Genomic DNA, 17,422 nt, shown 5'->3' with positions numbered 1-17,422 from the left:
AAAAATTGAAAAAACAAATCAAGAATCGGGCCCTTAAGTCTCACAACCCCTTCTTATTTAATGATTTAATCAAGCACTAAACTATTATACAAACTATAATGTGTAAATTAAGTCTCACATCGGAGAATAAAATAATAATTCAAATTTAAAATATAAATAATTAACTTTTAATTGCACCAAAATCTTTGAATTTTTTTTGTAATTCATATGAAACTTAAGTTCACTAAGGTAACATGTGTAATTTTTATAATAATAATTTAAAATAAAGAAAATTTAAAAATTTATAAAATTTATAAAAAAACAAAAAACAAAAAACATTGCAAGAGGTTTGCGCGACGGGTAATATACTAGAAATCGTGATATTAAATTTATAGTTCAAAACTTGCGCGACGAATATTTTCATCACGTAAGAAAGCGAAAGGTTTGCGTGACGTTACAAGGTTTTGTATGTCGCGCAAGTTGTGTTAATTTTCGCTGTACAGTTGAATTTTTGATAATTTAGTGTGCGATGAATGACAGTTGTCGTCGCGCAACACCTCTTCGAGCAACGAAGGTAACCGTTTACGTCGCGCAAGTTGTGATAATTTCGGAGTGAAAATATAACCTTGCGAGATGATATATTCTTGGCGTCGTGCAACAAATCTTTGCGCTACGAAATTATACTTATTCGTCGCGCAAAACATATTTATAAATCACGACGACTCATAAGTATCATAAGTAGAGTAAAAATTACAATTTCATAAATAAAGTGTTGACTCTATTTGGGATTTAACCCACAATTCATCCACATTCCAAGAGGCATTTTTAAAATTAAAATAAAATTGGTATATTAGAATAATAATAAGTGATATTCGAATATATTTAAAAAACGGCTATACAATTTAAATTAAAAAATATAAGTTTAATATAATTGTCTACATAAAGGTGTACTCAATTAACTTGGATTAGGTTCGGTTACTAGGTCAAGTTACGTGAGTATCCAAACGTAATCGAGTCACAAGTGCCCTAGAGTAGGCTTATGGTTAGGGTTCGAGACTTGAGAATGGTGTTGGAACTAGTTTAGAAGTTAGAGTTTTTGATTTGAGAAATGGATTTTGAGTTTTGGAGGCTAAAATCAATTTTTGGAATACTAAAATAGTTTTTACAATATGTTTGCCTACTTAAAATAAGTTTCCAGGATTTTTAAATAGTATAAACTATTTTAAAAATACTTTTGAAAATTAAAATAGGTTTTGAAGTCCATAAAAGAATTAAATTCTATTCATTTAGTAATTTCATAAATAAATTAAAATATTTAAATACTAATTCTTCAGTAAAGAAATAATACTAAAAACTAAAAACTTCTTAAAGTAATTAAAATATTACTTTGCGAGAGGTTTGCGTGACGTAACGAGAACTTCTACGTCGCGCAAGTTTTCCTAAGTTTCAGTTTAGGGTTTAGAGTTTCACGTGACAATACAATCTTGCGCAATGATAGTATCTTTTCGTTGCGCATAACATCTTTGCGCTATGCAACGTACTTCGGACGTCAGGCAAGTGTCGTTACTTTTGAGGCAAATACACCACCTTGTGTGACGGAAATAGAACGTATTCGTCGCGCAAGATTGATCAGACCCTTCACTCCTTCTCTATCCTTCTAAACCCTAAACCCCAAATTCTAGCGGAATAACAACCTTGCGTGACGGTTTGGTTTACTCGTCGTGCAAGGTGACCAAAATTTTGGCGGACTACCTACCTTGCGCGACAGTTTTGTTTATTCGTCACGCAATGTAATGAAAATTTGGGCGGAAAATCTACTTTGTGCGATGTCATCACTTTTTTTCGGTCACGCAAGGTCGATTAAACATACCATGGGCGATGCCTTGTTTTATTTGTCGGGCAAGAACGATTAACTTTTCAGAAAAAACGCGACGGCCTCCTTTCTTCCTCACTTTCTCTCCCTGTCCTAAACTTTCTCTCTCTCCGCCGTCACCTCAGCCCACTGCTCTGCCGAAAAAAGGACCGGGCCGCCACAACCTTCGAAGCCCAGACCGTCCCTGCTGTCACCATCGAGCCTGCCACCAAAAATTGCTCAATTTTCACAGATTCTTCGCCGGCCTCGTTCTCTCTCCTTTGGCCACCAAATCTGACACCTGAGGGATGCTTTCTGGACTATTTTTTGTGCTCTAGCTGATAAGTTTTGGCCAGTTTTTGAATTTAAATTCTAGCCACTTCCGGCCATTTTTCGGGTAGGTCCGAGAACAAAAGTGGCTCCAATTGATGTTTTGAATGTATGATAGGAACCTTGGCCCTTAGTTTTTAGAATTTTCCGGCGATTGTTATCACTTTGACACCCACGTGCTGCCAGCATGTGTGGTGGCCCGTGGGATACTGTAGCAGTGGGGCATTGGGTCCCAGTACAATCCCCTAGTGTGCTCGGATTTGAATTTGGTTATCGTTTGAGTCTCGAACGGATTTCTCCTATTGTGCGATTTCCGGGTTTGATATGTTCGAACCGTTGGATCGAACTCAAACTCACGTATGTTGTACCTTGTATTTCTAGGATCGTGTAGGGTTTGACGGATCATGGATCGAAGTCCCGAATGCTCCGAAATTGTAAACCCTAGGCCAAGCTATGCTTTTAATTAATTAGTTAAAATTCTTAATGAAATTGTATGTGCTTACGATTATATATTCGTAAATTTGATTATGTGTATTAATGAAATTTTGCAGATGTCAAACCTTATTAGAAGTCGTAAGGCTGTGACGACTGCACAAAGTTCACCTCCCCCGGCTCAGCCGTCATCTGTTGTCACTACTCCAGCACTGATGGACCACTTGCCAGTTGGTCCCGGGGGGTCCGAGGCTCCAGCGTCATCAACTTCATCAGTGGTGCAGCCTGTTAGCGCCAGGCGGCGTCACCGGCCCTCCAGCACCATCGACACCACATTGACTGACGCTACTGGTGCTTCGGGGTCATAGCCAGATATAGATTTCCTTCAACTCCAGTTCTTTTTTTTTTTTTTTTTTGTATTTTATAGTTAAATTTGTTATTTATTTAACATTAATGTCATATTTCTTTGCAGCCAAGAAGAACACCCGAGGGCCATGTCGGCAGTTGAAGATGGCTAAGGTCACCCGGGTGACCAACAGTTGTATCAACATCGGATACGATGAGCGGCATCGAGCTGCACCGACAGCGAAGTTGCATAGCTCCTTGGCCCACGACATTGGTCACGTCGTTCAGACCCATTGCCCGATGCAGTGGAAGTCTTAGAAAGTCATGTCTGACGAGATCAAGACAGAGGTTCGCGGCTAGTTGTCAGTATGTATCCTACCTTTTAATTCTTTTTCTTTCAAACTTTATATATTTCTATTACTTAATGTATGTAATTAATTTATTGCAGACGAACTATAACTTAGAGGACCTAGACGACGAGTCGTTGGCGTACGTCAACAGACTTTTCGATGAGAGGTACAAGCAGTGGAAGAGTGACTTGCACCACCATTTTGAGGTGTTTGATGATCCGCAAGTCGCTCTTCAGAAGGGTTATCCGAAGGAGCTTGAGGGGCGGGATGATAGTTGGGCGTGGCTTTATGCTCATTTTCAGGTGCCCGATTATGTGGTATTTTTTAATAGTAATTTCAAAATTATTACATATTTCTTACTAATGTTTATTTAATTTTTTATATTTCATTATTATTTAATTTTTTATATTTCAACTAATATGTTTTATTTTTTGTATAATAGAATGATGCCCAAGTCAATAAGGGCAATAGGAAGAAGAAGACTTTCCCCACCATTCAGGTTCTAGGCCCTTCTCATATTGGATGGATGCACGGCGGCGAGTAATAATAAAATAGTTTATATTCAATTTTTAATATGTCATTATTATTAATTTATATTTTTCGTACTAACATTTTTCTTCTCTTGTTCAATTTGGGGGGGTCCAAATTCCAAGAGATTGACGTTTTTGGCGACGTTTATGTTCAACCTGGGAATGAGTTGGCCGAGTCCCTTCACGTAAGTATTCTTTAATTTTAATTCTTATGTTATGCATTCAAGTTTCAGGGTTATTATATGAATGTTTTAATTTATATTTTATGTTATGTTAAATAGACGACGATGGTGGAGAGGAGGCAGTTGGTTCTTCAGAAGTCCGCCTCCTAACTTCCTCCCAATACTCCGATCGAGTCTGTGGATCCTCCACAGGATGTTGGGTTTCAGATCTTGAAATAGACGTTAGATCACACTCTCAGGAGGAGACCAGGGACATATTGTCGAGGGATGGGGCATGCCCGTAGGAGGGAACCTAGACCCCGCTCATCAGCGCAGTCAAACAGTCAGGTAACTGCTTTGACAACAAAGGTGGCCAAGCTTCAAGGTCAGATGTCAGTTATTGTGCAGTCCCTCTCGCAATCCGGCATTCTAGTCCCGCAATTTGATGCATCGACCTCCAAGCCCGTCCACCCCGAGCATGGCCACCAAACCTCTGCCCCTATGGACAATGTCCAGACCTCCGAGCCGCATCTTCCTGACGACCAAGTAGGTTTTGGAACTTTGTTCGATTAGTTTTTTACTTTCATAATTGTATTTTTAAACATTTCTCTTGTAGTATACATTTATATTACTTTATATAATTTTTTGTTCTTTTCATTACATTTTTTTTATTGCAATTTCATTTTATTACCAGAAAAAGGAAAAACCAAATTATTTTTTTTTACAAAAAAAAAAAAGGTAAAATTAAAATTAAATAATATATATTTTAATTTTGCACGACGAAACTTTTTTCGTCGCGCAAATTCACATTTTACAAAATAAAAACTGTCAAATTACATTTTAAATAAATATATTTTATTCTTGCGCGACGAAGACTTTTTTCTCGCAAAAAAGACATGCGCGACGATGACGATTTTGTCATGCAACAATAATCATGGCTCAAAATTTGGTGACACGAAACACGTGACGAATACAAATCGTCGCGCAAATAGTTGCGACACGAATTGCTCGACGGATAGTTTTCGTCGCGCAAAGGTTTGTGGCACGAACAATTGTGTCATCCCTAAACCTTTTGTGCAACGAAGGTAAACCGTTGCTCAGTTTTCGCGACAAATGCAAAAACTTGGTTGCGCAAAGTCTTTCTTCACGCCCTTTGCGCGATGGATTGTGCACGATGAATTTTATATCGTGCTAAAATTTGTGCGACTAAAAGTAACTTTGCGCAACGAAATTCTCTTCGTCGCGCAAATTGTAAAATGTTGTAGTGGTACTTACTATGATTTCGGAAAAGAAAAAAAAAAACAAGACTTACTATGGGACGAACTATTAATGTTCCAAGTGATAGATGTTCTACATATTGAAGAATGAAATTAAATTAAAAACTCTAAACGAGTTGGATTACATTATTGATGATGTAACATTCATGTTAGAGTGCACCCGAGAGAGTTCACTTATAATTAACTCACCGGAAGTTAGAGTGGCTGGTCTGTTGACTTTTGTATGTAATGCCGAATTTCCTGATTGCAATGGTGAAGGGGAAAGGATCTCGGGCGTAAATTTTTGTGGTGGAGAAATATGTGGTACTGTATCGATTAGTATGTGATAACTTTCAAATAAATTATTCGTGTATCACGAGTGAGGGATATCATACCCTTTTCTTAGATTATTTCTGAAAGCAATTGCAACCGAATTGAAGCTTCCGTCCTTGCACTTACGGCTTGCAATGTATATGGGCTGTAAATTTTTGTTACCTACCGATGGGGTTCAAGAAATATGGCACACGACAATTACAGATTGGCAATCCTCAGGATAATGTGATCTAGAACTGCTGGAGGTGAAAGTTCAAAATTATCAAACTTATCTTTAAATTATTAGCAATAATATGTTATATTATAGGCAAATATAGATTATAAACTAAGAATCAGTTTTATAAAAATCTGTAGATTTTAAATTATTTGGTGAAATAATATTCATATATTTTTATGTATTTTATGCACACAAAATTGTCAATGAACAAGATATATATTTTATAAATGGGAATCAAGATGTTATCATGATTACTTAAAATTGAAATTTAACATAACCACAAATAAATAAATATTTGACATGTAACAATCTAATGTTTTACTAACTACTTTTTAAAACTTTGGATCATTCTATTATTTTTCCTGATTTTGGTCATACCTAATATTTTTATATTTTACTAAAATATTTGGTTTTTTATTTATAGAAATCATTCACATGCTAGTTATTGGTAGAGTAATAGAGAAATAATAGAAGTGAGATTAGTGGAAGAAAAACATGGAACAAATTTTTTTAATTCTATTATTATTATTTTAATCTAAATATATTTAACTTTTTCTATTTATTGTAATTTTCTTTTAATTTCTATTGTTTTTTTTTTAGTTAATTACATTCTTACTTTAAGTTTTCATGTACATAAACATCAACCCAAAAGAGAAATTAATAAATAATAAAAAATAGCCTACTTTCATATACATTAAGCACTAGTTTGGTATTGCTGTACTTTTTTTAAAAACTGCTCTTATTATGCTGTGAGAATAAACAGCTGTGAAAAAATACACCTAGGTGTTTGGTAGACTATATTAGAAAAAGTGCAGCGAAGAGTCAAAGTGTTTGGTAAATTTTTATTAGAAGTGTAAGAACCCAAAACAAAATATCTAAAAAGAAAGAAAATATCTAAAAAGTAAGGAAAATATCTTTTAGTGAAAAGACCATTTTGCCCTTGCATTAATAATGGGGGAAAATTTGACTTTTTGATCGAGAAAGAATTTGAGAATCCCGCTTGCGCCATTGCGTAGAGCACGGCGAAAGGAGTCCGTAGACACGGAGTGGGCTCGAATCGGAGTTGTAACGAAAAAGTTATGGTCAAAAGAGTCTCAGTGGCATAACCGTAAATATTTCGAAGTTGCATCTATATAAACCCAGACTCTGCGCGAAACGGGCCACCGACTTCCAGAAGGTGCTGGCGCCGCCTCCGAGCTCCAATGGCCACGGGACCGGTGGCGTTGGAACCACCATCGAGTCCCCTACCTTCTCCAACCGACCTCAACCCTGGGGCCGCCCTGAGCTGGCCGGAAAATCGTGTTTTCCGACGGAGGTTCGTCCGAAGCTACCCAAACTTCCACCTCGAAATTCTCCTTCGTTTCTCCACCAAATCGATCGAGTAAGGTATGGTTTCTCAGCTATTTTTCGTACTTTAGCTGATGGGTATATGGGCTTCGATCGATTTTAGCTCTAAGGGGTTCGATTTTGAACTTGAAAATTCGGCCGAACTTCGGCCCTTCGAAACTACTGTTTCCGGTCACTTTTTGGGGGTGGTCCAAGAACAAAAGTGACTACAAATGGGGTGTTTTACCTAGGGTAGGAGTTTGGAGTCTTGGTTCCGAGATTTTTCGGCCACCCAAAATCGCTTAGGACACCCAAATCTGCCCGCGCGTGCTGGGGTGCGTGGCCAAGGGTGGTGAAGTAATTCTGTGCAGTTTTATGATCCTCGTGTTGTCACGAGCGCGTAGGATTTTGCGGATCTCGATTCGGAGTCCGTTTGAGCCCCAAACGGATTTTCCATAACGCGCGATCCTTGGGTGCAGTGTCGTCCAATCGTTGGATCGCGCTGAATTTTGGGTATGTCGGTCTATGTGATTTCCGAATCGCGTAGGATTCGACGGATTGCGAATCGGAGTCCCGGATACTCCGAAATCGCGAACCCTGGGGCTAGGGGTTGAGTTTTAAGCGATAACGCGATTTTGGCCAATCCGACCGTCCGATTCGGACCAAATTCGCAGACCATGGTTCCCGTTGTGTGAGAAACCTTCAGGGAAATCCAGATTGGCCATCAGAGATTGTGGACCCAACGGGTCCCGGGTCGGCCGATCTGACAGTTATCGCTTAGCTGAGTATCGGACCTCCCAAAAACTGGTCCAACTGCCTGAAAGAGCTAATGTGGGTATAGGAGTAGTTGGATTGAGATGCGCGTATTTCTAGGAGCCGGGGGCAGGGTGTTTAGTTGAAATTCTTTTTATTCAGCAGTTTACTAACTTAATCTTTCGGGATAATCAAGCATCAGGAGCCCGACAGAATTATAAAAGAGATCTTCGAGGGATCGAAGTAGCTCGGACCATCTGTGAGTGGACCTTCTTTCATAAATCAGATTTCATGAATGATTGATGTGCTTTTATATAAATAAGTTTTATAAATGAGTTTATATTAATTTTATATAAATAAGTTTTTAGAAATGAATTTATTTGAATAAGTTTCTTTATTTGATCTTGAGTAAGTTTTATTAAGGTTCTGAACTTGATCAGTACAGTAACAGTTTTATAAATATGTGCTGCTTATTTAAAAGTTATAGAAACAGAGTTTGAGGTTGAAATCAGATGAGACAGCAGCACAATTTGAGATTTCAGTTTTAATCGGATTTTCTAAAGGAATTTATTTTAAACCCACCTCGTACCCATTTTTCTTTGGTGATTACCCACAGTTGGACCGATGTCTACAGACATCCAGTCCGATTTCAGTTAGTCAGTGCACTTGACTTGCCTCACGAGTTTAGGGGACGCTCGAATCGTGAGTGCCAGGATTTGCGGCTCGGCAGACTTGGTGTCCCGAGACCTGCCAGGATTGCGGCTCAGCTGACTCTGTGTCCCCGAGACCTGCCAGAGCGACTCAGGCTGACTACGGTCCCCTGTATCCTGCCAGAGCGACTCGAGTTGACTTGGTGTCACCGAGGAATCTGCTGGCGGGACAGGCTGATCATAGTCCCCTGATTTCGCCAGTTTGCGGCTCGGGTGGACTGCGTGGCGCCCGAGACCTGCCAGGGAATTGACGGATATAACAAGGGTACAATTAGGTGGCAGTCTTAAAGGATTTTAAAGCTTTTACTGCAGATATTGTTTACTCATTTTTTTTAGTAAATTCAGTCGAACGAAGTTTTAAAGGATTTTGAGCTTTCTTTATTCAAGGATGATTTTCAGCCATTTTATATTGGTCTCTCAGTAATTGCACATGTGTATTTTTGGTATTTTTATTCAGTATACCAGTTTTTTTGATTCTTCCAGGCAATAATATCTTTATATCAGATCGATTATGTAAGTTTCTTCATTAGTATACTAATTCATGCTTATAGAATCTTTTATATGGAGATATAGTTAAATTTTCGATATATATATATATATCCCTAGTTATTTCAAAATGGGGGAATTATATTTTAGCTGGATTTTAAGAATCTCACTTTTTGTCCACTCACAGTTTAAAACTTGTTTTTCGCCCCAAGGTTGTAGAAGTGCATAGGATCCACCACCGGGCCACTCTTAACCTCCACGCTTCAAAGTCAGGTAAAGTTGTAGAAATTTTTCCTGAAAACCCGTGAAATTTAGAAAATTGCTCTGATATCGAGTTTATTGGAAAATTTGAATCTGGCAAATTTTGGTTTATCCTATTCTGGCAGGTGGGTGGAAATATTTGAGATTGTTTACAGGTGAAATTTTGGGACTGGTCAAAATACAGGGGAGACTCTGCCGAATTTTCGGCAGAAGTCGAAGAGAAATTTGAAAAGAATTTGAGACAGAAAGGGTAAAAAGGTCATTTGTGCCCGACATTAGCCAGGTGTCGGACACGCACAGGACTTGACTCGAATTTCAAAGTGAAAATTGGGTCGGGTCCTGTCAATTTGGTATCAGAGCATAGGTTTTACTTCCTGTAGACTACGCACCCTGTGCTTCCTCGCTCTCTTCTCAAGTTGGGCCCAAATGGTGGTGGTATCCGTAGGAAAACTAGATAGTTATCCCGACGTTAGGGGATGAAATTTCCAAGTCAGACAGGAACTACATCGGTATTCGAACCGACATAGTAATCTTTAGTAGGGGAGTGTAAGGAACCGTACCTACTATATCTAGTAGGCAGAGAGATCCTAACACTCAGTAGACCCTGGAAATGTTTGCCCAGGCTATAGTCAGCCAGAGATCCATCCGCAAGATGGGTGGATCAAGTAAACAGGAGTAAGAGCTATAAATTGGAATAATAATGGTATCTAGTGGTAAAAGAGGATTGAGTTAAAGGAATATAGCAGGTCATAAAGATCTTGGTTATTCCACAGGAGAATAAAGTTTTGGGCAGGATTTGGTTAAGAAGTGATGTTAAAATCCTCTGATTCGTACGGAGTAAGCATTTTGGGAACAGAATATGATAGTCAATCTTATTTATAAGTCTACAGAAGGTGTGAATACAGGAGTTTTTGCAGCAGAATAGAGGATAATGGTTAAACTCGAATACGAGAAAAAAATTTTACGTACTGTGTTTTACTAATAGAGATCGGAAAGTAAGAAGTAGTGCCTGGTTGCGTTAAGGTTAAAAAGCCTCCATCCAAGGTATTGTGATTAGTTAGTAGTTGGTCAATGTGGATGCTGTGGTGATGTCTGTCCCAATCAGATAAGGAGCAAACTATGGGGTGCACTTTGTGCACAGTATTTGGAGATAGGTAACAATAATCAGGAAGAGTTTAAGAGAGATACTACAGTGGTGATCAATTAATAAACTCAAGAAGCCTTACTCGAGAGTATGCCTTAAGTGACAGTTGTTGGATTTTCTTGAATTAGATGTTTTCAATAGATGCCTTACTCGAGATATAGAATGACCATCCAAGAATGAAGATGGAATGTTAAGTAAGGTTTATTGAAATCTAAAAGTATGGTAGGAGATAAAGAACCTTATTAGATTAAGTAGAAAAAGACTCAAGAAGCCCAGGATTGACAAGGAGTTATGCAGATACTAGAAGAAGGATCCTCAGTTGAGTATTTTCGATATATACCACCTAGGGAAGGTGAGAGGAGAATCAAGGAAGCAAGGGAGCCAAATCCTAGCTGTATCGGACCCAAGGAGATTATAGAATGTGTAGAAAACAAGCAGTTCAGATTTTGGAAGGGAAAGTAATTAGCTTTCAGTGATATGTGCAGTGTAGTAACCCGAGTAGCAATTACAGGAGCAGTTCTTTCCCCCCTCCTAGAAGGACAGAGATGCAAATTTTGAGGACGAAATTTTTATAAGGGGGGTAGATTGTAAGAACCCAAAACAAAATATCTAAAAAGAAAGAAAATATCTAAAAAAGTAAGGAAAATATCTTTTAGTGAAAAGACAATTTTGCCCTTGCATTATTTAATGGGGGAAAATTTGACTTTTTGATCGAGAAAGAATTTGGGAATTCCGCTTGCGCCATTGCGTAGAGCACGGCGAAAGGAGTCCGTAGACACGGAGTGGGCCCGAATCGGAGTTGTAACGAAAAAGTTATGGTCAAAAGAGTCTCAGTGGCATAAGCGTAAATATTTCGAAGTTGCATCTATATAAACCCAGACTCTGCGCGAAACGGGCCACCGACTTCCAGAAGGTGCTGGCGCCGCCTCCGAGCTCCAATGGCCACGGGACCGGTGGCGTTGGAACCGCCATCGAGTCCCCTACCTTCTCCAACCGACCTCAACCCCGGGGCTGCCCTGAGCTGGCCGGAAAATCGTGTTTTCCGACGGAGGTTCGTCCGAAGCTACCCAAACTTCCAGCTCGAAATTCTCCTTCGTTTCTCCACCAAATCGATAGAGTAAGGTATGGTTTCTCAGCTATTTTTCGTACTCTAGCTGATGGGTATATGGGCTTCGATCGATTTTAGCTCTAAGGGGTTCGATTTTGAACTTGAAAATTCGGCCGAACTTCGGCCCTTCGAAACTACTGTTTCCGGTCACTTTTTGGGGGTGGCCCAAGAACAAAAGTGACTCCAAATGGGGTTTTTTACCTAGGGTAGGAGTTTGGAGTCTTGGTTCCGAGATTTTTCGGCCACCCGAAATCGCTTTGGACACCCAAAGCTGTCCGCGCGTACTGGAGCCCGTGGGCGAGGGTACTGATGTAATTCTGTGTAGATTTGTGACCCTCGTGTCGTCACGAGCGCGTGGAATTTCGCGGATCTCGATTCGGAGTCCGTTTGAGCCCCGAACGGATTTTCCATATCGCGCGATCCGTGGGTGCAGTGTTGTGTAATCGTCGGATCGCGCTGAATTTTGGATATGTCGGTCTACACGATGTCAGGATCGTGTAGGATTCAACGGATTGCGAATCGGAGTCCCGGATACTCCGGAATCGCGAACCATGGGGCTAGGGTTAGGGTTTTAAGCGATAACGCGATTTTGGTCAATCCGACCGTCCGATTCGGACCAAATTCGCAGAACATGGTTCCCGCTGTATGAGAAACCTTCAGGGATGATCAGATTGGCCATCGGACACCGTGGACCCCACGGGTCCCGGGTCGGCTGATCTGACGGCTTATCGCTTAAGCTGAACGTCGAACCTCCCAAAACTGTTCCAAGCGTTGAAAAAGGCTATTGTGGGCATAGGAGTAGTTGGATTGAGATGCGCGTATTTCTAGGAGCCGGGAGCAGGGTGTTTAGTTGAAATTCTTTTTATTCAGCAGTTTACTAACTTAATCTTTCGGGATAATCAGGCATCAGGAGCCCGACAGAATTATAAAAGAGATCTTCGAGGGATCGATGTAGCTCGGACCATCTGTGAGTGGACCTTCTTTCATTAATCAGATTTCATGAATGATTGATGTGCTGTTATATAAATAAGTTTTATAAATGAGTTTATATTGATTTTATATAAATAAGTTTTTAGAAATGAATTTATTTGAATAAGTTTCTTTATTTGATCTTGAGTAAGTTTTATTACGGTTCTGAACTTGATCAGTACAGTAACAGTTTTATAAATATGTGCTGCCTATTTAAAAGTCATAGAAACAGAGTTTGAGGTTGAAATCAGATGAGACAGCAGCACAATTTGAGATTTCAGTTTTAATCGGATTTTCTAAAGGAATCTATTTTAAACCCACCTTGTACCCATTTTCTTTATGGTGATTACCCAGAGTCGGACCGATGTCTACGGACATCCAGTCTGATTATAGTTCAGTCAGTGCTCTTGACTTTGCCTCACGAGTTTCGGGGACGCTCGGACCGTGAGTGCCAGGATTTGCGGCTCAGCAGACTTGGTGTCCCGAGACCTGCCAGGATTGCGGCTCGGCTGACTTTATGTCCCCGAGACCTGCCAGGATTGCGGATCAGGGTGACTACGGTCCCCTGCATCCTGCCAGAGCGACTCGAGCTGACTTGGTGTCACCGAGGAATCTGCCGGCGGGACAAGCTGATCATAGTCCCCTGATTTCGCCAGTTTGCGGCTCGGGTGGACTGCGTGGCGCCCGAGACCTGCCAGGGAATTGACGGATATAACAGGGGTACAATTAGGTGGCAGTCTTAAAGGATTTTAAAGCTTTTACTGCAGATATTGTTTACTCATTTTTTTTTAGTAAATTCAGTCGAACGAAGTTTTAAAGGATTTTGAGCTTTCTTTATTAAAGGATGATTTTCAGCCATTTTATATTGGTCTCTCAGTAATTGCACATGTGTATTTTTTGTATTTTTATTCAGTATACCAGTTCTTTGATTCTTCCAGGCAATAATATCTTTATATCAGATCGATTATGTAAGTTTCTTCATTAGTATACTAATTCATGCTTATAGAATCTTTTATATGGAGATATAGTTAAATTTTCGATATATATATATATATATATATCCCTAGTTATTTCAAAATGGGGGAATTATATTTTAGCTCGATTTTAAGAATCTCACTTTTTGTCCACTCACAGTTTAAAACTTGTTTTTCGCCCCCAGGTTGTAGAAGTGCATATGATCCACCACCGGGCCTCTCTTAACCTCCACGCTTCAAAGTCAGGTAAAGTTGTAGAAATTTTTCCTGAAAACCCGTGAACTTTAGAAAATTGCTCTGATATCGAGTTTATTGGAAAATTTGAATCTGGCAATTTTGGTTTATCCTATTCTGGCAGTTGGGTGGAAATATTTGAGATTGTTTACAGGTGAAATTTTGGGACTAGTCAAAATACAAGGGAGACTCTGCCGAATTTTCGGCAGAAGTCGAAGAGAAATTTGAAAAGAATTTGTGACAGAAAGGGTAAAAAGGTCATTCGTGCCCGACATTAGCCAGGTGTCGGACACGCACAGGACTTGACTCGAATTTCAAAGTGAAAATTGGGTCGGGTCCTGTCAAGTGCTATGAATAATTACCAAAAAGGACATGATGATGAAATGGATACTTATTTTACCACAAATTCTAAATTTTTAAAGTAACAAAATTAGTTTCAATTCCAAATATTGTGACAAAAAATAAAAAATATATAAACAAAATAAAATTCAAAAAGTAACCGACAAAAAACACAAACCCATCCCACCGTACCCACCCGCCTCTCTCTCTTCCCCCAAAACACCTAGAAAAAAAACCCAGATCAAAAATTTTAAAACAAAAAACTCAACCCAAACCCAGATAAAAACTGTGTTGTCATCAAAGAAAACAAGAAGAAGGAAATCTAATCCTAATGAAAATTTTGTTTTGCTGTGGTTTTGATTTGAGTTTCAACTTTCCCCTGATTTTGGTTTCCAAGAGAAGGTCAACGAATAGTTGATGGGTTCAAGAATCTATTTTTTGTGAAAATCATTGATCAAGGAGGGTAGATGCCTATGTTGATCGATTTTGGTCCTCCACAATTAGCATACATATGTTTGAAGATATTTGGGGTTTGGATCTTTTGTGGTTGGAGTGGAGATGACACTGGGGAACTAGGGTTGAGTTTTTTTCTAAGCTGTGGTTTGGATTTTTGTGGGTGGAGTGAGGATAACAGAGTGGCGAGCTAGGGGCTGGATTTTTTTTTTTTTTTGGTCGGAGGGGAAGTTAAGTTGACAAACTTTCATATACTTTTGTTATAGAGTTTTATAGACTTTTAAATACTTATTTTTATATTTATTTTACAAATAGCATTTATCTTTTATGTTGATTGAACTAGTCGGCATACATTGAACAAAAAATTAAGGAAAAAAACAATTGGATACAATTACATAAAAGCAAAGAATAGTTCTCCTTAACATTAGAAAATGATAAAAATGACAAAGTACATTTGAAAATGTACCATAAGGAAATAATTGGCGCTCAACTAGCCATGATTCAGTTTACAAAAAAGCTTAGCCATGATTCATTTCAATGACGGTGAATAAACCATAATACAAATTCCTTTTGAAAATTCCAATGCTCATTACCGTTGAGTTCCGTTATTATCTTGCATGGCATTTCTCCACATGTCAGAAGCTATACCAACTCTCCATTCATTAGCATTCTCTCGTTGTTGTTCTTGAGTTTCAAAAACTTGTTCCACATTATCTCCTTCATTCCCTGGTAATGATGAAGATGATGAAGACTCGTTCTCTAGTTCAATAGGAAATTCATCAGAACGACATTCCCTACAAAGAAAATTATGTAGTCCTGCACAAGCTAACACAAGCTCTACTTGAGTCCTATATGGGAATGGAGGTGCTGACTTGAAAATTGTGAATCTTGATTTAAATATCCCAAATATCCTCTCAATTACATTCCTCAAGGAAGCATGGCGAAGATTGAACAACTCAGTTGCGTTTTCGGGGTCACGACCTTGACCAGCAAAATCTTGGAGATGATATCGTACACCTCGAAATGGAGCTAAAAATTGACGTCGATTTGGAAATCCACAATCCACTAAGAAATATTTACCTAATCATAAAATATATATAAAATTTGTATGCAAAGCATGATATAATGAATGATAATAATAAAACGAAGAGATAAGAGTGTACCTTGTGGTACCTTGAGTCCATTCCTCCTTGATAAAGCATCATTTAACACTTTTGAATCATGAGCTGAACCTTCCCATCCACTGAGCACGTATATGAATTGAAAAGCACCAACTGCTCAAAGATATCATATTTGATGCATATGAAACAAACTTTAAAACTTTAAATATGTTCCTAATAGAAAATTTGACAAAATTCCACAAATATGAAGCCATAAACAAACTCCAAAAATTCAGACAAGTTGTGCTTAAGCATACTCCAAAATAACCAAAATCTATCGTCTTCCACATAACCTCATTCATTATGACAACTTATACATTATCCATTCTTTGCGCTCCTGAGGTGACATTTTCCAGAACATATCTTTTTTTGCTTTAGTATTAAGCAACTCAACAACCTTGTAACGAACCTGACTATCTAAGTTTGGGATTTCCATGATAGCATCCCAGCAACCACTCTCTTTTTCCTTTTTTTCCATAAGGCTATGGATTCCCCGAAAATCTGTGGCAATTGAATCAATGCTAAGAGAAACTCTTTCTAGAACATCGGCTCGAGTGTTGGTCTCAAAAGAGCTAGTGTTCCCCTCATACTCAGTTCTATTCCTTTTTGTCTGACCATTGCTTTCCAAGGGAAGCTCCACATTCGTGCCTTGAGTGGGAACATATGAATTAGGTTGTTTGGGTGATAGATCTTGGAATGTTGCAGCTTCAACTTCATTTGGTATGAATGCATGATTATCATAGTCATAACTCAAGTCATCTATTCCCACACGTCTACTTTCTTCCACTCCTAATGTTCTCGCATCTGTATCATCTCCCAATGCAATTGAGTTTCTTCCAATGGCAGTTCCATTCCCAATTGCAATTCTCAGAAGTTCATAGTCAGCAAAAGTGTCTGTCTGAAAGTTGACATGGGCCGGGTGGGACTAACAAAGGGAAAAAAAAAATTACAATTAATGCATACACATACAAAGTTTGGAGATGTTTTGGTTCTATCTTCTCAGCTTCCCAATATTTTCAGCTTCCCAGTATCTTCCCAGTATCTCCCAGTAGCTTCACAATTAATGGAAACGTTTGGAGATGTTTTGGTTCTATCTTCTCAGCTTCCCAATATTTTCATAAAGTCTGGTGTAAATTAGCAAGACTTTTGGTAGGAAGAATTACCTTTAAAAGTATTGAAAAGTCATTTATTTAACAAAGTTTTTAAAAGTCATTAATATTTGGATTCCTCAAAACTTTTAAATACTCTTTAAAACTCACAATTGAATACAACTAAACTTTTAAAGACTATTTAAAAGACACAATTGAATACCTTCAGACTTTTAAACTCATTAAAAGTCATTAAAAGTTATAATTGGATACACCCCCCTTAGTCTGTTGCCACGTAATAGGTTTGTTAAACGTGGGCTGTTCTCATTCTTAGGTTACTCTTTGTAAGACTATTTAAACAGCCGCCGCTGCTATTATCTATCTATCAGTTTTTCTTCTAAATACTTGTCATCAGAAAAGCTCTTGTTTTCAACAATTGGTATCAGAGCTTCCTTCCAGGGAGCTGGATTTGAAATCAGAAGAAGCGGGTTCAACCCGCACGAGAAATTAGCGGGTTACTTATCTAACCCGTTTATTAAACGGGTCGTGTCAACCCGTATACAACAGGCTAACCCGCTAAAAAATAAAGACAAATGAAGACTTCAACACACACAGAAGGGGTTTCAAACCCC

General features: G+C 38.7%; 1 protein-coding gene across 1 annotated transcript; it reads right to left on the bottom strand.

Moving 5' to 3' along the window:
* Positions 1–15,070: 15,070 nt before the first annotated feature.
* LOC117638354 lies at positions 15,071–17,043 on the bottom strand. Its single transcript, XM_034373485.1, has 4 exons — positions 17,014–17,043; positions 16,117–16,627; positions 15,735–15,816; positions 15,071–15,621 (listed from the first exon to the last, which is right to left on the bottom strand). The coding sequence occupies exons 1-4, from the start codon at positions 17,041–17,043 to the stop codon at positions 15,132–15,134; spliced, it is 1,113 nt and encodes a 370-aa protein (XP_034229376.1). The 3' UTR covers positions 15,071–15,131.
* Between the last annotated feature and the right edge of the window lie 379 nt (positions 17,044–17,422).

This window comes from Prunus dulcis, chromosome 8 (genome assembly GCF_902201215.1).
Source record: "Prunus dulcis chromosome 8, ALMONDv2, whole genome shotgun sequence".
Classification (NCBI taxonomy): Eukaryota; Viridiplantae; Streptophyta; class Magnoliopsida; order Rosales; family Rosaceae; genus Prunus; species Prunus dulcis.
This window is presented reverse-complemented; position numbering and strand designations above follow the sequence as displayed.

Coding starts and splice junctions, on each gene's coding strand:
- LOC117638354 (XM_034373485.1), bottom strand. CDS start 17,043: ATGACTTTTAATGAGTTTAAAAGTCTGAAG. Junction 16,628..17,013: donor ATGAGTTTAAAAGTCTGAAG/GTATTCAATTGT, acceptor TCCCTTTGTTAG/TCCCACCCGGCCCATGTCAA. Junction 15,817..16,116: donor GGAAATCCCAAACTTAGATA/GTCAGGTTCGTT, acceptor ATCTTTGAGCAG/TTGGTGCTTTTCAATTCATA.